Source organism: Tenrec ecaudatus, chromosome 4, assembly GCF_050624435.1.
Source record: "Tenrec ecaudatus isolate mTenEca1 chromosome 4, mTenEca1.hap1, whole genome shotgun sequence".
Taxonomy (NCBI): Eukaryota; Metazoa; Chordata; class Mammalia; order Afrosoricida; family Tenrecidae; genus Tenrec; species Tenrec ecaudatus.
The window spans coordinates 9,442,631-9,466,232 of record NC_134533.1 but is presented as its reverse complement, the minus strand read 5'-3'; the positions used below and the strand labels follow the sequence as shown (position 1 = coordinate 9,466,232).

Genomic DNA, 23,602 nt, shown 5'->3' with positions numbered 1-23,602 from the left:
GCACATAATAGAAGATGGTGCCTTTTCTTTGTTCGCCGTTTAACTTGACTGATCGCTTTCCTAGCAATGGACTTTCGGTTTAAATACTTCCAGTGATGTGTATTCTAGGGCTATTTAAAGCCCCTACAGAAGGAGCACCCCCACCCGACCTGATAATCAAGTGCTGTACCTAATGTCTGTTCAGTGCTAGGAGAAGACACGGTTTTTAAACTTTAATGAGATTTTTAGAGTAAACGTATACTTGGAAGTTTGATTAGACCATTGGCTTTTGATAACAGTTTTTCCTTTCCTGAACAACTTACTGGCTCATCCTGGATAACTAATACTTGTACTTTTCTTAATTGTGGAGTGAAATGTGAAAATGCAGCTATTGTAGGAACCAACACAGTAAATACTCAGTCAGATTTAGCCCATCTTACAGGGCCTTAACGTAATAGATGTGCCAGTGACAATATCAGGGCATTTATTTCCAGTAATTGAAGGCCATTGAATTTGCATTAAGGAATGCTAGATTGGAGTTCTTGACCTTGCTATGCCAAGAAGGGTGACCTTGAGTAAGTAAGTCAGTTCCATGACTTTTCAAGGCCTTGGTTTCCTTTTCTGTTTCTATAGATCGTTTCTATAGTGCGGTCGCTCGCTTCACTTTAATTTCTTCTTCCTGGTTTCTTGTTAGAATTCTTACAGGCAGTACTTTTGAGTGATGTGGCGGCAGGTAGAAACTTAGGCTGTGAGAACTTGGGTGTTCTGGACAATGCCTGCTTTGGTGTGGCCTCCAACAACTAGTACAGCTGGTTCAGCACCTTCCCTTTTGAATATGGTAATGGTCATTAGGTTGCCTTGTTGTTTTATAGGTTTAACAATATCTGATGTACTAGGCAAATACATTAGTAGTTCCTAGCCAAGTTGTATCTAGTATGAGAAATGAAAGGGCTGTGAACTTTCAGGATACGTGTCACTAACAAAAATCAATGATTAGGAAATACTTTTCATTTGGTAATTAAACAGTGGTATCGTTATTAGACCAAGGAGCTGGAAGGGCTTTCATTGCCACTTTCAAACTTGAAACCCTTTTCAAATTGCCTTACTTTAGGAATAAGTTGGTGAGAGCCATGGAAGCTCGGCCAGTATCCTTTATCAGCGTGGCTGCATTAACTTGCTTACTGAAGGCAGAAAGATTGGAGTTCATTTACCTTCTTGGAGAAGTACGTTCGGGTGACTCGTAGAGAAGCCTGCCCCTCCTGAGCTAGGGCTGCTGTGGGTTGTACGCACACAGAAGAGGGTGTCATCTGCCTGGTGTTGGACAGGTCCTAAGGACTTGACCTTTGTTCCTGTATTAGCAGCTGACAACTGAAGAAGAGACTCTCTAAAAATACTGAGTTACTTGGTGACAACCAGATGGCTTTCACCTGATTCTTAATGTGTCCTTTTTTTTAAAAATCATTTTATTGGGGGCCGTACAACTCTTATCACCATCCATCCATTGTGTCAAGCACATTTATGCATTTGTTGCCATCATCATTCTCAAAGCATTCGCTTTCTGCTTGAGCCCTTGATATCGGCTCCTCACTTTCCCCCTCCTTCCCCACTAACCCTCTCCCTCATGAACCCTTGATAATTTATCATTTATAAACTGTTTTTATTTTGTCATGTCTTACACTGTCCGATGTCTCCCTCCACCCACTTTTCTGTTGTCTGCCCCCAGGGAGGGGGTTATATGTAGATCTTTATGATCGGTTCCTCCTTTCTCTCATTGTGTCCTATACAAGTGCCTGTTTTTCAGTTGATCACGCGCAAAAAAAGTAGACCATTCCCAGTTTTACATTAGTCTCTAATTATAAAAAGCATAATATGTGAATATTATCCTCAGATACACAGTTATAGAATTGCAATTACATCCTGCCTAAAATTGCCAGGGAAAATAAGGAAAAACAAAGTGAGCACTATTTTAAATATATATATCTGTATATGTTTTCTAATTATGTTTTCCTTTTATTGTTTTAACAGTATTATGCACACATGGTTCCTAATGAAACCAAGTCTCATTTCCTTTAAGATGACACTGTAATTGTTCAGTAATTCTAGTATGAAAGACTATTACTGTTCAGTGACCCCTGCCTCATAGAGGCCTTAGCCACCCTACAGGCCAGAGCAGAACTGCCCCTGTGGGTTCTGAGACTGCGTTATCTGTACGTAAAAAGCCTAGTCAGGTTCTCAAGGAGAACCTGGTAGCTTCAAGCTGCTGACCTTTCGGTTAGTAGCCCGACTTGTAACCCCTACACCACCAGGGCTCCTTAGTGCAGTGCAAGTCGTTAACATGTTCAGCTGTTGCCTGAAAGACTGGAGGGAGGTTCAAGTCCACCTCCAAAGATTCCTCAGGGGGAAAAAAAAATCTATAGATCTATTGCCAAGAAAAACCTAGCCATTGAAAATCCATGGCACACGGCTCTCTGACATGTGGGCTTGCTGAGACTTGGACTAGACTGCCATATGGTTATTTTTTCCCTTCACATAGCTAAGTGGATGAAGATAGCTTTGTGGGTTTTCAGCACGCAGACTGGCTAGGGTGCAAGGAAGCAAGAAGGTATGTCATTTATAGCTCACAGATATATAAATATACATATGCCACTTAGTGATACGGTCTTTTAGGAAGTAGTTAATCACAGGAAACAGCGGCTTAGAATTAATTTAGCAAATTTGTATCAAATTTTCCCTGAGGGGAAATTAATTTGAGCTTAAAAAAATAACAAATTCCTTGTGGCCCTGTTAATACCCAAAACTACTGGGTATTGTTTGGGTGTCTTTTAACAGTTGGAGATGGACTATGCTATGACTTAACCATACATCAGGATACTGTGCAGCTCTTCCAATGTTACAGATTTTGTTTTGTTTTTAAAAATAGAAAACCCCAAACTCCTTGCCATCAGTGACCTTAATACAGAATTTTTTTGTTGTTGTTTTTTTTGATACAGAATTTTTTCAAGGCTAAATCTTTGAGCGCAGATAGACTCAACTTTATCCTGTGAATCTTCTGGTGGGTTTTGAAGCACCAGCCTGTGGTTAAGCAGTCTAGTGTTTATGCACCAGTGCCAAATACAAAAACACATGCCACGTTTCTGTATGTGTCAGTAGCTTCTATTAGCTGTTAACATTAGCTATCATATTTGCTTCCCAATTGAAAGATGAAATGCTCCTAGATGACCACCAGACCCCCTCTCCTGCTAGTCCAAGAGACAGCCAGCAGCATGGGCCTGGCACACCCTTCTGCTTCAAGTATGTGGATACACGCACGTAGGGGTGCATGCATGCAAATGAATGCACACCAATGCTTACGTAGCCTTCTTTTGTGAGTGTTTTTAATGTTTTGTTACTATTATCAGGTTCTATAAAAGTTTTCATTCAAAACATCTTTTGTACTAAAGTAGATAGTTTAACAGCTAGATAGTAGTTTTCTTTTTTTAAAACTGTTTTTTTATTGTTTTAGACAGCATTAACAATCCTGTATTACACATACACGAATTTCCCTAAACTCAGTGTGTCCCTTCATAACGATTTCACGTCTAGGTATGTGAATTATTTCTTCCTTCTACTCTCACTTTATTCTCGAAGTTAGGGTGCCTGCTGTGAGGGGAGAGTGTTATAATTTATTTTAATAAAGGTTGTGCAGATCGAGCACCAGCAGATGAATATCTTAAGTGGGGGAAGTGAGTTCGTAAACAAGATTGACAGGGTAATTTCTATTTTGATAGCATTAAAAGGGAATTATACACCATGAATAGGAAGTAAATTTTTATCAAACAGGATCCTCATGGGTTTTCTTTCAGTGTGGTCAAGTAGGCTTTTACTGGGCTCGCCCTTCCTGCACATAAGTAACACAGACTGCGCTGGCGAGTGAGCAGAAGCAGGCAGGTTTGGAAAGAGGGCTGAACTTGAAAGAAGAGGCAGTATGAAATTAGTTTCCCAATTTGACTGTTTTTAAGTTGCTGTAGACACCACGCAGGTTGGGTAAAATTTTAATGTAAAACAAAAACACTCCCCGCCACCAAACTTAAAAGTGTAGCATAAAGAGCCAGAAGACAGAGTCTGAGCCAGCACAGCCAGTCGGCAGTGGAGCGAAGGGAAGGGGGATCCTGGGAGGAAAAGTAAGAAAGTGAGACGTGAGAGCCTAAAACTGCAAAAACTCCACTAAGGTCCGAAGGTCTGCCCCAGAGATAGAGGTTTACAGTCACAGTCCAACTAAAAGAATGTAAGTGATGTTTAGTGTGATGGTCCAACAAAATTTAGTTGCATGCTAAGAAAAATATCACCACTCTTCAGAAAACTAAGGATACATCGAAAAGTGTACTTACTAGGGTTCCAGCTCATGCACGCATTAGGGCAGGGCTCCTCAAACCTTTTAAACAGGACTGTCCCTCAGACACGTTGGAGGGCTGGACTGTAGTTAAAAGAAAACTGTGAACAAATTCCTGTGCACACTGCACACATCTTATTTAGAAGTAAAAGAACAAATGGGGCTAAAACAACCGGCAGGCTGGATAAATGTCCTTGGCGGGCCACACGTGGCCCACGGGCCGTGGTTTGAGGGCGCCTGCATTAGGGTGTTCCAAAAACAAATGTGCTTAAACACGTCTCTGAAGAGGGAATGGTCTTAAACATGCTCTCTCAGTCGTACACTTGCCTTAGTCTCGTTGAATCGTCCTCAGAACAGAATATTTTCTTTTTGTTGCATGGTAAGTAATTTTGAGGTCTTAGCTAAGATAAAAAATTTAACACACCTCAGATGAGTATTTTCTATTGCCTCTTCTGCCTGTGAAAGTTGAATATTGAATATGAAAGACTGAAGAAGAATCCTGCATGCGAATGATGGTGCTGGGGAAGACTACGGAAAGTGCCACACACTGCCAATCTGTCATGGCAGCAGTATGGCCAAGTGCTCCTTACATTGGACATGCTTCCAGGAGAGACCGATCCCTGGAGAAGGGCATCCTGCTTGGTAAAGTGAAGGGTAGCAAAAAGAGGAAGGGCTGGGCAGTGTTGGTTGCTGTGCTCAGGGTCACCAAGGTAGGACCCAATTGGATGGCACCTATAACAACAGCAAAAGGCGAACATCTTTCCAGATCACTGAAGCCGCACAATAAGGGTTTACGAATGTAACCATTGTTAGATGGGCCAGGGGTTTTAATGAGGCTGAAGACCGTTCCAGCTAATGTCAGACCCATAGGCTTTGAGTTGGACTGGCCTGCTTTCTTCATCTAAAATTATTATTTGTATAAAGCTGTCTTATACATATCTGAGTGTCATAGGTTTTGTTTCTCCAGGCAGTTCAGCCTAACACAATCATCGATTGTTCATATGGGAGTGTTTTTAATCCACAAGACCCCAAAGTCTGACCGTTAATTTATCTTGCCTGGATTTAGAAATCATCCTAACACTAGATGTGACCCATTGAACACTAACGACCAAAGGCTAAATGAGTTGTGAGATTATATCAAGGACATCAGACATGAAGAAAGCAGAAGTTCTTTTAAAACAGGAAGGAAATAAAGACCCAAGTGGCTATCACAAGAGATTCCAAAATGAGCCAAAAGCCAATAGGAGAAACGATAAAGTAGAAGGGCAGGTCAAATGGACAAAGTAAAAGTATTTTAATGGAATGTACAAAGATGAGTCAGAAAACTGAAGAAAAACGTCAAGCCTCGAGTTGCAATCTTGAAAGAGTCTGTGGGCATATTGGATATACTGTCAGGTGAGACCAGTCCCTGGAGAAGGGCGCTGTGCTTGGTAAAGCTGAGGGACAGTGAAAAAGAGGAAGACCGTCAACAAGATGGACTGACACTGACCGCAGTGGGCTCAGGCATGTGGACCCTGAAGGGCTAGCACAGGACCGCGCGGTGCTTCCTCTGGGTGGGCGTAGGGTTGCTGTGGGCACCTAACAACAAACAACGTAGGCAGCGCAGGCGTGGGTGCAGGAGCATCAAGGTAAGATGGAAAGAAGACAGAGTTGCTTTTCCTAACGTGCTCCAGAGCCCTTGGTATTAAAGAATGGAATCCAGGCTACACTGCAGGCATTAGCAGAATGTGGGGCCTCAGGAATTGACCAGTTGAGATGAACACCTCCTTCAAGTACTCAAAAGCAAAGATGGCCCATCCAGGACTAAGGTGTTATCTTACCCGAGCTGTGGTATTTTCTGTCACCTCGTATTTCTGTGAAAGCCGGACAAGAAATAAGAAAGACTAGAGCAGGATATATGCCTTTGAATTATGGTGTTAATGAAGAATATTAAATATACCCTGGAATGCCGGAAGAGAAAGTACAGCTCGAATGCTCTGCGGCTGCAGGGATGTTGAGACTTCAGCTCACCCACTGGGCATGTTATCAAGGGGGACCCATCCCAGGAACGGGACATGCTGACTAAAGAAGACAACTAGCAAAAGAGAGCAAGACACACTGCAAGATGGACCCACACAGGGCTCAACAATGCAGTCATTGTGAGAATGGGTGCGTTTCGTCCTGTTGAACATAGGCTCACTATGAGTAAGAGTTTGCTCAGTAACAATGAACAATCCTGACATGAGGACATTTGAAAACATCCGTGAATCGCATTTTCCCAAGAACCTTTAGGAGCGCCCTGACCGGGTGTCCCTGTGCACATTTAACAGTACAAAGAAGGGATAGCTCAGCAAGCTCCAGCCCTCGTTTCCGTGGTTGTCCTGATTCCCGGAACTGTCTGTGCTGCCACCTATTCCGTAGTCCTTTCACCCTAAGGGTACATGCCTGAAGGGGCTGGAATACTAGTCCTGTCAGAATTGGTTGCTTCCCTAGAGCATGGTAGTGCTAAGAGGTATCCCAAGGGGTCTCCTGTATTCCAGATAGACTCTTCTTTACCCTCATTATGTAACCAGTCTGTTCCCCTGGATGATCAGTCACACCGTTGTTTTTTGGGGTTTTTTTGGTCTATTGATCCAGAGGTATGAGGAGCCTGAAGTGACCTGGTTGCATTCTTAGTTTCCCGTTCATTAGAATCAGTATTATGTTTTCTGGTGGGAGCATAAGGTCTCAGACAGGAAGCAGAAATGTTGAGTTGTGTCACCAAGGGTCATAGTGAGTGGGGTCACTCCCATTTTTACCCCCTTGCTTCCTGGACTCATGAAAAAACCCTTGCTGTGGTAGAAGCATTGCCACATGTTGGACACCAGTTTGGAACACACGCAGCCTCCAAGAGAGCGTTGCTGTGAAAATGCAAGGCATTGCCATCCGGGTGGTATTGTGATGGTGTCTCTAGAGGACCAGCGGATCCTGGAGCGTAGGCACATTGCTGCACTTGATTCGCTGTGAAGCGAGTTCCTTGATCTGAGGCATTACTGCGGAGGATACATCTGTGAGTGTGAGTCCCTGGTTGGTCGTTTTGGCAGAAGCATTGCATGCAGGGAAGGCACGCCGCATCCAGATCGTCTATCCCAGTAAAGAGACAACACTGACCTTTCCATGAGAGAAGCTGCCCAGCGTCGTCAGCCTGCTACTAGGTTGCTGATTGATCGTCCAGAGGCCTGGGGCCATATTGGGAACTCAGCGTTGCCACTCACAGCAGTGACTGTAGCCAAGTTGGTCTCACTGGGTAGAAATCTTTGTTCTTGGGTCCATGCATAACCTCCCCCTTTGCCACCGTGGCCACTTTGTGCATGAGTCCAAGGACAATTAGTAGTTGGGAAAGATGATGACTGGGCTTTTCTCCAAGGCAGTCCCTGTATATCAGATTGCAGAATGGAGGATAATTGCATCATATGGAGAGTCATGGCCAAGCCACGCGGGCTCAAAGCATTAACCGTCCCAAGATGCATGCTGGAGTACATTTCCCTGATGCCTGTAATCCACTTCCAACTGTATAAAAAAGTAATGGATTAACGGGCTGCTGGAGGGCTAGACATGTGAGTAAGTGTAGTAAAACGTCAAAGGGAAATTTTAGGTGACGGGGACACGGGCATTTACTCTAAACCCCGCTCATCTTTCCTTTGTGTTGAGGCTGAGGGGCGCAGTAATACCGTCCCAGTTACTATCCAATTTCCGTGGTCTCCCCGGGAGAAGCACCCGTGAGCTGCTAGGAAACTGGAGAGATTACGTCCTCAGAAGTCAGTCTGTCCATTGCTGAGCTTCAGTTGGTTCTTTGCACAGGCTGGGTAGCTACTAAATTCTCCGGCTAAACTTAACCATTCAGATCTAAGCGTGCTGGAAAGACCTGTGAAAAGAAACTCCCATTCTCCGGCTTTTACCCAGCTCGTCTGTTATGTAGAGGGGCGATCAATGCAGTGTTTGTTCTCTGTAAAGTCTGAAAGTGAGGGCAAAGGGGAGAATACATTATTACACTGAACGAAAACGTTTTTTTCTGCGAGAGGAATGCTAGCTTGGGGCAAAAAGTTCACAGAGTCCGCCTATTTATTGCTTATAACATTTAAGTATTGTTGCTCATGCGTCCTGGGGCTGGCTGGACCAGGACCAGCTCTCTGGCGTGTCTGCAGTCAGCTGGGGTCTTCAGCTCCGCTCCATGGGTTCTCTCATCCTGCAGTAAGGCAGTCTCCCAAAGAGGACTCGAGGTCTGGGCCCAGCACTGACACACTGCCCTTTCCATTGCAAATGACAAAACCAGCCCAGTTTCTAGGGACACAAACTCTGCTTCTTGCTGGAGTCACAGTGCAAGGGACAAGAATTCGGGAAAGTGATTAGAGGAGAGAACCCATTTTATGTTGTGTGTTCAGACCGAAATCATGCCCCACTCCGGCCTTACCTGATGGGCTGTCAAAGAAGCGTGCAGCTAGCTCCAAGCAGGTCTGAGTAGCAGAGAGTTGTGTTGAGCTCAAAACGCAATGTGCTAGAAGGGTGGAAAAGCCTTCCAGTGTGAGTGGGTTTCTAGTTTATAGAGTCGATCGTTTCAGCATGCTTAGATCTAGACAGTTGTTTAGCCGGAGAATTTAGTACTTAGCCAACATGTGCAGAGAACCAACCGGACCTCGTGGGGACAAAGGAAAAAGGAAATTGACGCCCAAGTCTGTGCCTCCATCTATCCCACATGGCTCAACACTGCACTGTTTGTTTTTAATTCTGTGACTAAATTGGGAAGCTCACATTTTCAGATTTGCCTGGCTCTTCTGTACGGGGAGGGGCAGTCAATGCGATTTTGTTCTCTGTGCTCGGTAAATCTGAAATTGAGGGCAAAGGGGGGGGGGTTCGTTATTGTAGTGAACGAAAACGTTTTTTTCTGAGCGTCCAAGGAATGCTAGCTTGAAAAGGGATCTCTGCAAATTTCCCTGGCCGGCTGCCAGGCTCATCCAGGGCCAAGTCATGTGTGTCCAGCTTCCACAGTGACAGCCTTGTGTTCAGTCAGGAATCCTTCTTTGCCATAGAGCTGCGGGAGAGGCCTTTGGGGAAGATCCCCTGTGGCAGGGCTGGCTGTAAACCCACTTCAGCAGCACAAACTTGGGTCTGGATTCGGGGACATTCTCTGAGTAGAGTCTCACAATTCCAGATGATGAGTTCTTAATGTAACCAAAGAACATCATCAGTGTGGGGGGAAAAAAAAAGCATATTTTTTTCCCCACCCAACTGTCCCTGGTGGCATACTGACACGTTGGGCTGCTAACAGCAAGGTCAGCAGTGCAAGTCCACCAACTACTCAGAGAGAAAAACGAGGCTTTCTACTCCTGTAAAGACCTAAAGAAACCCACAGGGGCAATTCTGGCCTGTCCTGTCAGGTTGCTGTGAGTCAGAATCGACTCATGGCAGTGAGGGTTTTTGTTGTGTTTTGTTTTTTAACTTAACTGCCTGCCCTCCCTCCCTTTCAAGTCTGCTTACTTTTTTTTAGAGATGTGCTGTCTGTCTCTTAAATTTTAAAAGACTGTTTTGCAAGAAGGAGAAGACTGTATTATAGGACTCCTGGGATTGACAACGTTAATCTTGTTTAAAATAAAGTTAAAAGCTTAACTAAACATTGAGAGGTCTTTTTAACAGTTTTCATTTCAGAGTAAGGGTTTGAGCGGCCTGGCCTCGCTTTTCTACCTCTAAGGTATCCCTGTGAGAGTCGATTAAATTTGGGGCCTTTCGGGACAGCTGTAGTTGGAGTCAGACCCGGAGCTTTCTCCAACGTCAAGTCACACAGTGTGGATGGTTAGAGAATCAACCAAGGTGCCTCCTCCCATGGAGACAGTGCTTCCTTTTTCCTGCCTTCCGAGATAACTGTGGGGTGAAGTAGTGCCCTCTCTTGTTGAAGAACGGGTACTGCAGCTTCCATCCTTCTTCAGGCCACAAGTCAACTTTCTTTTTTTAAGCTCCTAGAGCTCATCTATAACCATACAGAGAATATTTACCTGGCAGGGGAGTTACCATGATCACGAAGGTGGTTTTCCCAGGGCGAGGCTTATCCATTGAACTCCAGATGTGCTGACCCCTGAGATTTCCCCTAGGCGGGAAACTCGGCTGCATAATTTGTGGTAGTGGGTAGTGCGTTCGCGCTCCCCCCTAAAAAAATAAAATAATTTTTGAAAAAAAAACATACAGAGACACCTGTACTATTCAGAAGAAAACACACCGGGCCTGGCAGCTAGTTACAATGAAGGTCTTGAGGCGGGAAAAATAAGAGTAGGAAATTAACCGTGTCTGATCTTAACACGACCGATTTAACCACACTGCCCTTCCCTTTTAAAAAGGCTTTACATTCACCAGTTCATCCCCATGCCGTCTCCTGAACTTCCCATCACTCTGCCCACCTCCCCAATCCTTCCAAACTTTAGCCAAGCTTTTAAATTAAAAGTCATGACCACATTGCTAACTAAGCTGAAAATGAAGGATTAATTCAGAATTTGACCAAGTACATAAGCACGTTTGGTGGCCGTAGGCATTCTTTGTCACATGCCTCATGTCCAATAGCAGAAGAATTAAGATAAATGAGAATTGATTGATTATTACAGTCATGAAAAGAGACGAGATTATATTACACACGCATTGGACTTATCAGGAGAGACCAGTCCCTGGAGAAAGAGATCGTGTTTGGTAAAGTAGAAGGGAAGCAAAAATGCATTGAGGCTTATACCAGAAAAGGACGTGGGAGTGGGGCGAGGGAGTGTACTGTAAGTCTCTTTACAATTAAGAGACATTGTAGGTCATACGGTAGTAACATATTAACGTACGTGTGTGGTATTAAGGAATGACCTGGGAAATTAACTTAAGAGCTTTTCACTTTCCCATGCCACATCCAACTTTTGTGGGTGGTCAATCTTACGCCTTTTAGAAGGGGCTCCCCGCCAAGCCCCATTCTGTCTCTAAGGTCATGTATCCGGTTGCGGTTGGTCAGCCCTTTGGTTCTCAGTTACTTTTTTTGTTGAGGGGGTGGGGCAAGGAGCTTGGCCTCTTTGATACCACCTAATCCTTTTGAGGTTGATTCGTGCTGATTATATTACTGATTGCGTGTTGAGCGAATTATTTTGCTCAGTCGTATTCTGATGTATCTGGTTTATTGATGAGCATTTGCATAGTTTCCAGGTTGGGACGAGAGTACAGTGAAGTTGCTAGGAACATTCAGGTCTTTACGTAGACATATATTGTTTTTTGTTGGACAAATAGTTCAGTGTGAGCTTGCTGGATCATATGATAATGGGTAATATGATCGTCGTATTTAACTTTTATAAGCAATCGCCTTTTCTGAAGTAGCTTATATCGTGTTACATTCCTGCTAGCCTGGCGTGAGAGTTGTGGTTCCCCCATATCCTTACCAGCACTCTTTCTAATTTTTTTTGGACAATTTATTGGGGCTCATACAATTCTTATCACAGTTCATACATATACATACATCAATTGTATAAAGCACATCTGTACAGTCTTTGCCCTAATCATTTTTTTCTCTTTTCTTCTTTTACATTTTATTAGGGACTCATACAACTCTTATCCCCATCCATACATATACATACATCAATTGTATAAAGCACATCCATACATTCCCTGCCCCAATCATTCTCAAGGCATTTGCTCTCCACTTAAGCCCCTTGCATCAGGTCTCTTTTTTTCTCCCCTCCCTCTTCCTAATTTTAGACATTCTAGGTGCACGTTGGCATCTCATGGTGGTTTTAGTTTTCATTTTCCTAGTGGCTAGTGGTTGGACATGTTTTCATGCCATCCACTTACCTCCAATGAGGTGTCTGCCCAATTTTTATTAAATTGTTTTCTTGTTAAATTGGATTTTATATTTACCTTAAAAACATACTGTTAGGAGCCCTTGTGATGTAGTGGTTACACATGGGGCTACTAACTGCAGGTTGGTAGTTCGAAACCACCAGCCAATCCTTGGGAGAAAGACAGCTTTTTATTCCCGTAAAGCAGTGGTTCTCAACCTGTGGGTCTCAACCCTTTTGGGGGTCGAACGACCCTTTCACAGTCACCCGATTCATAACAGTAGCAAAATTACAGTTTTGAAGTAGCAACGAAAATAATTTAGTGGTTGGCGGGGTCACCACCACATGAGGAACTGTATGAAAGGGTCGCGGCATGAGGAAGGTTGAGAACCGCTGCCGTGCAGAGTGACAGTCTCAGAAAGGCACAGGAGCAGTTCCACCCTGCCCCGAGGGTCGCTGAGGCGGCACCGGATCAATGGCAATGACTTCTGTGGGGGTTTTGGTAAATGCGCTGATTTGAGATGACTGTATTGTTCTTTAGTTTGTTACTATGGTGGGTTATTATTGGCTGAGTTTCAAACATTAAATCAGTCTCACATTCATGGAAAAAAACCCACTTGGTAAGGATGGTGTGAATCTTTTTTATATGTGGTGGGATTTAATTTGCGGTATTTTGGTTAAGTTTTTAATCTACGTCCCTGAGTGCTAGTGACCTCTGATGATAGCGGTCTCTAGCTATCCTGTCGTGCAGTGTTTTTGCCTAGTTTTAGAGTCGTGTAACTCGGCCTCCTCTTCTGGGAGAAGTGGTTGTAGAATAGGTGTTACTTGACAGAAGGCCTTGGTGAGGCCATCTGGACCAGGAGCATCATATTTTTCCTAATAGCCCCTTATCACCTACTCAGCGGGGTCTCGATGAGTCAGGATCGACTGAATGGCAGGGAGATTTCAATGTCCGTCTGTAGGATCAGTCAATCCTAGTCCTGGCAATTTGTGTCTTCTGTTTCCTGGTTGGTTCAGCTCCTCGGGCATTTCTTGCTGTAAGAAGTACTGAGCTGACTGAAGCAGCAAGTGCACTTGATGGAAGTCTGCTCTGACTCACAACCACCCCGGGTCCGACAGCACAAAACGCTGCCCGGTCCTGCATCGTCTTCACAACCGTCATTATGTCATGTTGGTGCTCAGTGAAAGTGGAATAGAGCCAAAATGCAATGTCATGCCCCCCCCCCATGCTTCCCTGGTTATGAAATAACACCCCTCTCCACCCTCCCACCAACCACATCTGGGTTTCACACTTTAAACATTGGGCAACTTGCCTCATTGCCTAACTTTTTATTGAGTCTTTCATCTTCCTCGGGCTTCTCCAGAGGTCTTGGTGTGCACGGTTAAGGAGTTGATGCTGACCACAAGGTCGGCCGTTCACATCCATCAGCTGCTCTGTGGAATGGCCTGGCCCACCGCTCTGTAAGACTGCAGCCTAGGAAACCTCCGAGGCTGTTGATTCTGCCACTTGGGATCTGCCGCATGGCCCCATGAGCATCTCTCCCCAGGGCACCAGAGACATGACAGGTCCCAAGCCCGGGCCACTTCCTTGGTTCCCCTAGCCTGCCAGAGCACACTTGATACAGCATTCCATGCAAAACTGATGGTCCGAAGGGCCCTTAAGGAAACCAATGAAAGCTGTGACATGCTGCCCTGCCCTCGGGCACACTGAAGGGGGGGGGAAGGGAGGGAGCTGAGCATGATGAAAGGGTTGAACTTTGCACAGAGTGCCCAGAATCTCCGAGGGAGTGACCCACAAGCTGTGACCTGACTGAAGTAGAGGAGTGAGCTGAGCAAGGCCTCTGGAAAGCATTGCCGTGCGGAAGTTCTCCCTCTATTATCGTCAGTGTGCACGTCCCTCCTCTATCTCACCATTTCGTTTACTATTACACAAGGAGTAGTGTAATTGCAAGGCCAGCGATTCAGACTCACTAGCCCATCAGTCCCCAAACTTACCCTCTTCAGAGGGAGAAAGACTCAAGAGCTCCCCGCTTCCAGGATTTCAAAATTTTCATGCCATAGTGTGCCATCCAGGATCAAGTGTGGGTATCTGCTTTTGCAGCCCACCCAGATCATTCCAGTGCCCCCTAGGCCCGGGTATCACCCACCCCGCAAGAGGGGGCGATCTCAGCCACCCTAGGGGACACTCTACTCCACCCTCAGGAGTATATGCCCCGGGTGCTGCACACCTGGAGGGGCACCATTTGCAAGAGTGTTTCGTATGACACTTTTCCAGCAGATGGCAGTACAGAGTCATGAGGCCACGGTAGCTTTTTTCTAATCTGCACAAAAGTAGAATTCCAACTTGCCTTTAGTCTACTTTCTCAGCCCTTGTTTCTTCTCTAAAACATCAAGGCCATTTTCTTTCTAGGCCCCAAGCCTTGTACTCTAACCTTTTCTTTTATCTCTGTTTTCAAATATTTCCAACTTAAAAGAGATTTTCTAGCACAGTTCAAAAACTCCATATAGCCTCCCCTCCAGCTCACTGATGGTAGGAGTTGGCCACATTTGCCGTCTACTGCCCTCTCCATCAAGACCCACTGCCATTGAGTGGGCTCTCTGTGTGGTTCCGTGGCACAGAGTGGAGCTGCCCCTCTGGGTTTGCAAGGCTGTAAACTTTACAGAAGCACGTCACCAGGTCTTTTCTTGCGTGGAGCTGCCAGTGAGCTCAGACCACAACCAGTAGTAGCCAAGTGCTGTGGTTCTGTGCCACTCTCTCCCCCCTATAGGGAACAGGCTTTTCTGGGACCACTTGAGAGTTGCCCCGGTACTCTGAAAGACTGGGCTGTGCGTCTTCAAGTGAAAGCTTTCTCTGGTGCTTGTTTTATGTACCCATAATACACTTGTCACAGGGAATTTAACATTGACCCGCCACATTCATCCATTATCGTCCACATTTAAATGTGCCAGTTGTCTCGATAATGTTTTTTATAGCTATGTAAACACCCTTACCCAACATCAAAAGGAGGTACCCTGATTGTGTGGTGTTTAAGTGGTTGACTGGTAACTGTTAATTTAAAGGTTCGAATCCACCAGAAGATACACAGAAGAAAACCGTGGTGGTTTGCTTCCTTCAGTCTTACAGCCTTGGAAACCCACAGGGGGCAGCTGTAGTCTGTCCTGTAGGGGCACCGTGAGTCCCATCAACTCTATAGCAATTGGTTTGGTTTTTGGTACCCTCGGTCCAGTTCATGATCATCCTTTATATATCTTACATTATCATGTCTTCTTACTCTGGCATATTATTAATAAGTTGCCTCCCCCAATAACTTCAGAAGTGTTCAAGGTTGGGTATTACATGGTCAGCCCTACCCATGATGTCTCATCATAACTAGCTCTAGAAGCCTATTTTTATTTTCTACACTCTGCCAGCCCCCTCTGCAGTTGACCATTTCAGCTTAGTTCTGATCAGATATTCTGTTGACCCCACTAATTTATGTCTGCCTTGCTTAGTTTAGCCAATGGTTATCAAGATTTTGCCTTCCTTGCCTTTTGTACTGAGATGTTTGATGCTTTGCTCCAATGTATTTGAGTAGTGTGCCCCTGACCCCCTAAAAATACAAGCTCTTGGGTGTTTGGAAATCCATCCTGAAGCTAAATCTGTGCAGCTGGGGAGCCCCTTTTGGCATGTTTCATTACCCATGAATTAATGATGTCCACCCCCTCCGGGAGCACTGTCACTGTCTGCCGATCTCCTGCTTCACCGGCAGGGTTGCGGATCAGGGAACCAGAGAGCAGTCCTGACCTTGTAGCTTATGGGTGCTTGATTTACTTATTGGGTGGGGTTTTTAATTGTGAACTGGGTGAAGTGTTCTTTAAAAAAGCCCCCTCCCCTTTTGTTTGCTTTTGCAGTGCACGACCTGATTTTCTGGCGAGATGTGAAGAAAACCGGGGTTGTCTTCGGCACCACACTGATTGTGCTGCTGTCCCTGGCCGCCTTCAGTGTCATCAGCGTGGTCTCTTACCTCATCCTGGCTCTTCTCTCTGTCACCATCAACTTCAGGGTCTACAAGTCTGTCATCCAAGCTGTGCAGAAGTCAGAAGAAGGCCACCCATTCAAGTAAGTTCAAATGCCGCAGATAACAAGCAGCATTGTCGCAGATAAAGGCTCTGCTGGGGCCGATGTGGTCCCAAGACTCACGCATGATGGGACCTCGTGCAGCCGGCCAGTGGCACAGACCCTGAGGTGACCAGGATACAAGCCAAGACCCCTGAGCCAAAGTAGAGACTCAGGTCAAGACCAAACAGGACTGGACTGAACAGGGTGGGGAACGGACAGGGTCTGGGACAGCACTTAACCTTAAGTAGTGTCCCAAGTCCATGTATAAGCCCCCATGGATTTGAATCTTGAAAACTCTGAAACCAAACTCACTGCCATCCAGTCAATGCTGACTCAGCAACCCCGTAGGACAGGGGAGTAGAGCTGTCCCCGTGGGTTTCTGGGACTGCAGCTCTCGACAGGGGTAGAAAGCCTGTCTGTCTTCTGAGGAGAGTGGCTGGTGGTTCCGGCTGTTGGCCTTGCACTTCGCAGCCCAGCTCAGCCATCACCGCACCCTGTCTGGTGTTGAAGTTGCGGACTTGGTAGCGGCATAGCCTACAGGGACAGTGTTGGATAGCAGAGCTCACTCTGCGTTCTGTGTTTGATGACTGGTTTCCTGCTTCTTGCCTTGGTTTCTGATTAACAGGCGGGTCTTGATGAAGTCTGTAGGTCTTGGGTTTTCTGGAATCCAATCTAGCCTTTTTTCTTCTTGTTTTAAATATATGAACCAAGGTAACGGGAAGATTTGGCCTGGTTTGTGTAAAGCATCTGCTGCGGCTCTCGGGGCTATGGAGGACAGATGATCTAGCTACAGCTCTGCTTCTCAGTGTCCCCTGGTAAAAACAGAAGGAATAATTTTAAACCGTATTGTGATCATTACAGCTTGATTGCAAACTGAACAGAACTTCCAATTCTCATGGACTCGAGACTTCCTGGAGCCACAGAGACTGGGTGAACCCCTACAACTGTTGCTCTAAGACAATCTGCAAACGTTCAGCCAAAAATATTCGTGAAAGTTTTCTGAAAACTAAATGGTAGTTAGCTTACCTAGTAAGCGATATCTGTCTTGAGTATTATGTTCTCTCTCTCTCTCTCTCTCTCTTTTTAATAGATCATTTTATTGGGGGCTCTTACAGCTCTTATAACAATCTATACATCAGTTGTATCAAGCATATTTGTACATATGTTGCCATCATCATTTTCTAAACACTTACTTTCTATTTGAGCCCTTGGTATCAGCTCCTCTTTACCTCTCCCTCCTACCCTCATGACCCCTTGATAAATTATTATTATTTTCATATATCTGTTGTTCATCCCCCTGGGAGGGGGGATATGTATCAGTCATTACGATGTGGTTCCCCTTTCCTCCCCTTTTCTCCCTAACCTCCCTCTCCCTTCCTGGTATCTCTGTTCCCAGCATTGTGTATGGTCTTTTAAGGTCAACCTGTAAGGAATCACTTTGACAACACCTGCATGATTAGCTGGAAACATGAGGGGCCAATGAGTTTATGTTAGTGAGGGAGGAGGAGCCACTCAGAAAAGGAAGGGGAGACTCCCTGTGGAACTCAGATTATCATGAATGCTAGTGAGCTGCACATGTAGAAAGGACTGAATGGGCTGGTGTGTTCTGTGTGTATTCTCAGCAGGGGAAAAGAGTGAATTTTTTTAAGTATTTGCAAATTAGTTTTAACAAATCACTAGTTGTGAAATAAATGAGTGAATGAATTTTATTGGGATTGGTTTGTTTGTTTCCACAGCCTTAGGTGTTTTGACAGTTTTTGTGGGTCCCCCCTTGCCCCTTCTTTTGGAGTCACACCACTGCAGGTTTATAAAATGAGTTTCACTAAATTGGATTAACAACAGGCATCTAATTCTCCAAAGTTTTATATTTGGTAGTAGATATTTTCTTAACAGGTAGAAAGGAAAGCCTGCCTGTCCCTCTTCAGTTATCCCCACAGGCAGTAGGGGTAGGCGCCTCAACTCTTCCAAGACCAAAGTATTTTCCGCGGTGCATCTTTTGTTGAAGAACTGTGGATTTTTATGACAGTTGGTGGTACACCTGGAGCCCTGGGCATCGCTGGTTCTGGTGTTAATGGGATGATGCTTAGCTCTTCAGATCACAGTTACCTAGGCATTATGAAAGGTAGGCCTGCCTTTACCTTCATCTTTTTGTGGCCAATGGGACACAGTATACCCACTTAAAATTTCCAACTGTGAGATTTAGTGGGGAAAGCTTTTCCCACTTTTAGAGCATACTGGAAATTTTAAGTGGGTGTACTCTGTGTCCGACGGGCCACAGAAAGATGAAGGCAAAGGCAGGCCTACCTTTCATAATGCTGTTCCCATCACCTAGCTGAGTGTGTGCTATGCCGCCAGGCTTTCCTTAGAGACTGCGTGAACGACCAAGGCGTGAGCACGTGCTTGATTACCAGCCCGCAGTGCACCTGGGGCAGAACCGAGTGCTGTCTGACTGTGGCGAATGATTCAGTGGTTGTCAGCCCCATCAAACTCAGAATCCCCATCCTCCGTTTTGCTTTCTTAAACCAATACTTAGAAGGCTTCTTTTCTCCTCCTAACATGAAATTCATAGCTCCTATGATCTACCCACAAGCATAATTTCAAAAATACAGATCTTAATTTTAAAGGAATACAAGTATCGAAAGTTATTTATAATATTTCTTTTCTTTGTTATTTAATGGCTGGGACTTGACCACACCAAAAATCGTAATAAAGAAATCAGAGACTCGCAGCAGCTACGGGTATAAACCACCAGTACCAATTTCAAAATCCTGGGAGAGATGTCTTAGCGACATCTCAACAAAAGCAAAGCGAGGCTTTCAGACGAGGGCTAGCTGTGCAGAGAGCGTGTGTGTGTGTGTGTGTGTGTGTGTGTGTGTGTGTGTGTGTGTGTGTGTGTGTGTGTTGGACTCGTGGTGAGTACATACATGTAGGTTTCCACCATCCTGCATGGGATAGGACAGGACTGGATGATTCTCAATTGTTCACCCTTGTGTGGACATCTTTGCCCTGGCCCACTGAGTGGCAGTGGTCTCTCCACTCCCCCATCCCCAGGATAATTTCTGAAATACCCTCGCGGTCAGTCAGGTTCACATTCTAAAGAATGCTAGGCCAGTGTTCCCCAGAAGTCTTCTGTGCCACCTGCCTTACCGTTGTTTCTCCTTCCCAAAGAGCCTACCTGGATGTGGACATCACGCTGTCCTCCGAGGCTTTCCATAACTACGTGAATGCGGCCATGGTGCACGTCAACAAGGCTCTGAAACTCATCATCCGTCTCTTTCTGGTGGAAGACCTGGTGGACTCCCTGAAGGTGAGAGGCTTCTGTGCCTTCTGGTGGTGAGGCTGGAAAGCTGGCAGCTCGGTTATAATTCAGAGGCCAAGCAGGAAGTAGGTTTCACGGGACAAAATGTCACGTATGCTTGCCATAATCAGCCATCAAGATATGGGGCTGGGAACCAACAGAGAAGGCCCTTGCGCCTGGAGAACTCAGAGGAGACCAGGGATCCGTAATCGACAGAAGTGTGCGTAGCTACCAGTGAACCACAGGGTTCTCTTCCCTGCCCTCCAATGTGAGTGCTAATGGGGGGACCGGCCTTTGGAACTTCCCACAGCACCCGTCACTAGCGCAACGCAGGTTTAAATAGAGGAGAGTGTCCTCCATTGGCCTGCGCTTTGCTGACCCCCCGGTGCTTGGCTTCCACAGCTGGCTGTCTTCATGTGGCTGATGACCTACGTCGGTGCCGTTTTCAATGGAATCACCCTTCTGATTCTCGGTAAGAGGGCAAGGAAGTCGTTTGATACTTAGGGAAGTAACCGGTTAGGAATAGGAGCCAAGAGACTAGCTCCACTTGTTTCACATAGCCCCACTGTTTGTGTTACCCATAAACAATCCCCAGACAGCAAGCCCACAGCCATCAAGCCGATTCTGACTTAGAGCAGCCCTGTGTAAGTTGACAGGGACAGACTTTCTCCCTCGGAGCAGCCGCGGACCCTGTGGTTAGCAGCCCACTGTCCACCAGTCCAGCGGTGCCCCCACGGCTCATTTATTTTCTATCCACACACACAGCCATCGAGTGGCTGCCAACTCATAGTGACCCCATAGGGCAGGGTTGAACTGCCCCTGTGAGTTTCCGAGATTGTGTGTGTGTGTGTGTGTGTGTGTGTGTGTGTGTGTGTGTGTGTGTGTGTAAACGAACCATAGAAACTTTTTTTTTAATTTTTGTTTTTATTTTTTTTCCCACAGCTGCCCCCAGGCAGCTCCCCACCCCCTTCTCCATAGAAACTTTTATTGAATGAAAACATCAAAATGTGAAGTTATTGTATCTCAACATTTTGTTTTACTTAGGTCTATACTCTTCTGAAAGTAAAGGGTTCTCTTTTTTTTTTTTTCCTTATCATTTTATCGGGGGCTCATACAACTCTTATCACAATCCATACATCTATCAATGGTGTAAAGCACGTTTGTTCTTTCGTTGCCCTCATTCTCGAAACATTTGCTCTCCACTGAAGCCACTGGCATCAGCTCCTCATTTTTATCTCCTCCCTCCCCGCTGCCCCTCTGAGATTTTCTTTATGGGAGTAGTCTCTCTCTCTCTCTCTCTCTCTGCTACCAGGGCTCCTCTGTACTGTAGACTGTAGATGTTGGAAAGGCCTGTGTGGGTCCTTCCAACTGTAAAGACGTGGCAGCCTCTGACTGTCCAGGAGCAAGGACAGCCAGCCACCGAGAGCTCTGCGGAGCCCGGTTCTGCTCTGACACCGACAAGGCACCATGAGTTGGAATCGACACCAGTGGATTTTTATAAAGAAACCTCAAAGCAACGAGAAGTAAAGGAGAATTATGTAGATTTTGTTGATTTAGGTATCAGGGTTTTATCTTCATAATTTGGAATAAAGAAGGCAGCCTGATTCTGGGACTTCTGCCTGTGTTAAGGAAGATTTAGGTTTCCCTCTGTATGCTTGATGGGGGCGGGTGGGGGGAGGGTGTTGCCTCTGCGACTGTCTGGTATTCACGCTTGTTTATTGTCCTCTAGCTGAATTGCTTGTGTTCAGCGTTCCTGTCGTCTACGAGAAGTACAAGGTAAGCGTTGGCCCTCTGCAGCTATCCCCACATGTGTGACTGGCCTCAGTTCTACTTTCAGGCTTTGGAAGTTCAGAGCAGGCTTTCTATAAATCTCACTTCTTTCTTTCTTTTCCAAAGTTAACTACCTAGAAGAGACTTGTAGCTAGTGTTCTCCAAGAGAAGAAATTAGATGTGTGGGGGAGAGAGGATAGGAAGGAGACTCACTTTTAAATTTCTGTCACATTGCTATATCCGCTACCATGACTTTTGTGTATATCGCACCCACGCAAATAACACGCATCGGCTGTTAACTCCTGGTGGGTTTTCAAAGTTGGGGAGAAACTCCGTGCAGTGTGCCCATGATTGACATGAAGATATGATAGTCTAAAAACCAAGTTTCTAGACATTGTTAAATAAAAGCTGTGCTCCAAGACAAAGGCCTTGGAAGGCGCCTCTGCTGGATCTGGCTGTTTTGTGGGACTCTTGAAGAAGCACCGTGGTTCACATCAGCCAGGCACTGCCCCTCCCAATGGGTAAAGACACACCGCCACCCCTAATCAACCTGGTTCAAACAGCGCCCTGCCTTCGCCACGGTCCCCCAGCAGTGCTCTGAGAGCTGCAAGGCCGTGTCTGCCAAGGAGCGCTTGACATTGAAAGATAGAGTAAAAGGTGACCAAGCTCGCCATGACCAGAATGGAACCAGCTCACTTCTGACTGGCAGCAGCCCTCCAGGACGAGGTAGCGCTGCCCGACTGGACTGGTGGTTTCAAACTGCTGATCTTGTGGTGAACAGCTCCTTTCGCTATGGGGGTGGGGGGGGGGTGAGAGATTACACTCCTCCCAGGGCCCTTCCCGTTTACCCTGAAAGATCCAATGTGAAGCACCCGGCCTACGTGAGCTGTGTTCTGAGCAGTCGGCCAAAGGCGAAGGTCATGTGAGCAGAAAGCAGCCCAACTCAGGCACTTGAGGGCGAGACAGTACAGTGCAGAAGATGAGGGAGCAGGGGAGGAAGTGGCGCTCCCATACTGTGTGCGAGCTCAGGCAGCAGTTTGGCCAGGACTGAATTGAAATGCAGCTCAGTACAGAAAGCCTTGATTTTTGTAGTCGCTTGCATTCATGGTAGAGAAAAGACCTTTTCAAATGCAAGCTGTAGCTCTGTGTGGGACGGACTAGGGGGGCTATGTTAAAGCTTCTGCTGTTTCTAACTACTCCGAGGTTCCTTTAATTCCCTGACATGCATGCGGAGGAGCGCACAGCAAGGGAATCCCTATCAGTAGTAACTGCTTGCAGGCTTTGGGATGTTGCATTTCCTTTTACTTGTGATGAGATTCTATATATTTAAAAGAGCGAGAGCTGTGTCTGAAAAGAAACTTGAAAGGAGAGGCTGGCCAGGGCTCATTGCCACGGGCGGGTTGTGGTGCACTGTGGAGTGCCACAGAGCAGGTCTCAGATGCACGAGGGTGAAGTTTCCGTCCACACACTGGATTTCTGGCTCTTGGGCCTTTGCTGAGTGACTGACACATGGTTTGAGTGCAGAATCCCCCTCAGGCTCCCAGTGTCTCCTAGACAAAGAAGTTTCCTGGGAATTTCCGAGCAGGGGAGACAGACCTCTCTCTGCTAAAGAAAGTGTTTTTTCACGTCAACCAAGTGTGGGACATTTATGGTAACCTTTGAAATCTGAAGTTTTTAAAATCCTTTAAGAAAGTGGGCATTACTGTAATTTTCTAGACTAGTCAGTAGTGTTTACAAATAGAGCCAAAAGCGGTTAAACTAACGAAAGAGGCAGGCCTCCGGGGACTGAGTGCATCTCGATGTAACCAGCTGTGTGTGCTTTCTTCCCCCAAAGACCCAGATCGATCACTACGTGGGCATCGTCCGGAAGCAGACCAAGGCAATCGTGGACAAGTAAGTCCACTGGGTGTCATCCTTTGCCCCTGGGAACCCGGGGCTAATAGAGTCAGCGAGTGCAAGGACTTGTTTCAGCAGCAGCTTGTACAATGATCATGCGTTTGGGGGGCGAGGGGTCATGGAATAGGCCCCTCTGCTTGAGCTGGCCTTTCAGTGTCCATTGCTGCCTCCACAAGTTTCTCAAGCTTATAAATATGTAGAAAGATGCAGGTCACAGAACACCTGCTGGTCCTGCACTTACCCAAGCATCCAGGTCCGCAACATTCATTATCACCCCCTTAGATCGCCAATGTGCTCATCCTGGAGCAGGCATGGCGCCCCCTTCCCAGCCCCCACCCCCACCCCAGTAAGCGCTGCTGCAAACAGCTCAGGTTCTAGGCACATCACAT

General features: G+C 46.0%; 1 protein-coding gene and 1 non-coding gene across 3 annotated transcripts in view; both read left to right on the top strand.

Annotated features, from left to right (window-relative positions):
- Positions 1-23,602, top strand: part of RTN3 (reticulon 3) — a 60,884-nt gene that overhangs the window by 34,430 nt on the left and 2,852 nt on the right. For both annotated transcript variants that reach the window (XM_075545564.1, XM_075545562.1), the window contains exons 2-6: positions 16,042-16,249; positions 19,418-19,556; positions 19,950-20,019; positions 21,277-21,323; positions 23,152-23,210. In XM_075545564.1, the coding sequence (XP_075401679.1) occupies positions 16,042-16,249; positions 19,418-19,556; positions 19,950-20,019; positions 21,277-21,323; positions 23,152-23,210 (523 nt within the window). The remainder of the gene's footprint in view (positions 1-16,041; positions 16,250-19,417; positions 19,557-19,949; positions 20,020-21,276; positions 21,324-23,151; positions 23,211-23,602) is intronic.
- LOC142447326 (U1 spliceosomal RNA) lies at positions 10,346-10,507 on the top strand. The gene has a single exon (XR_012784067.1). It is a non-coding gene; the product is annotated as a U1 spliceosomal RNA (small nuclear RNA).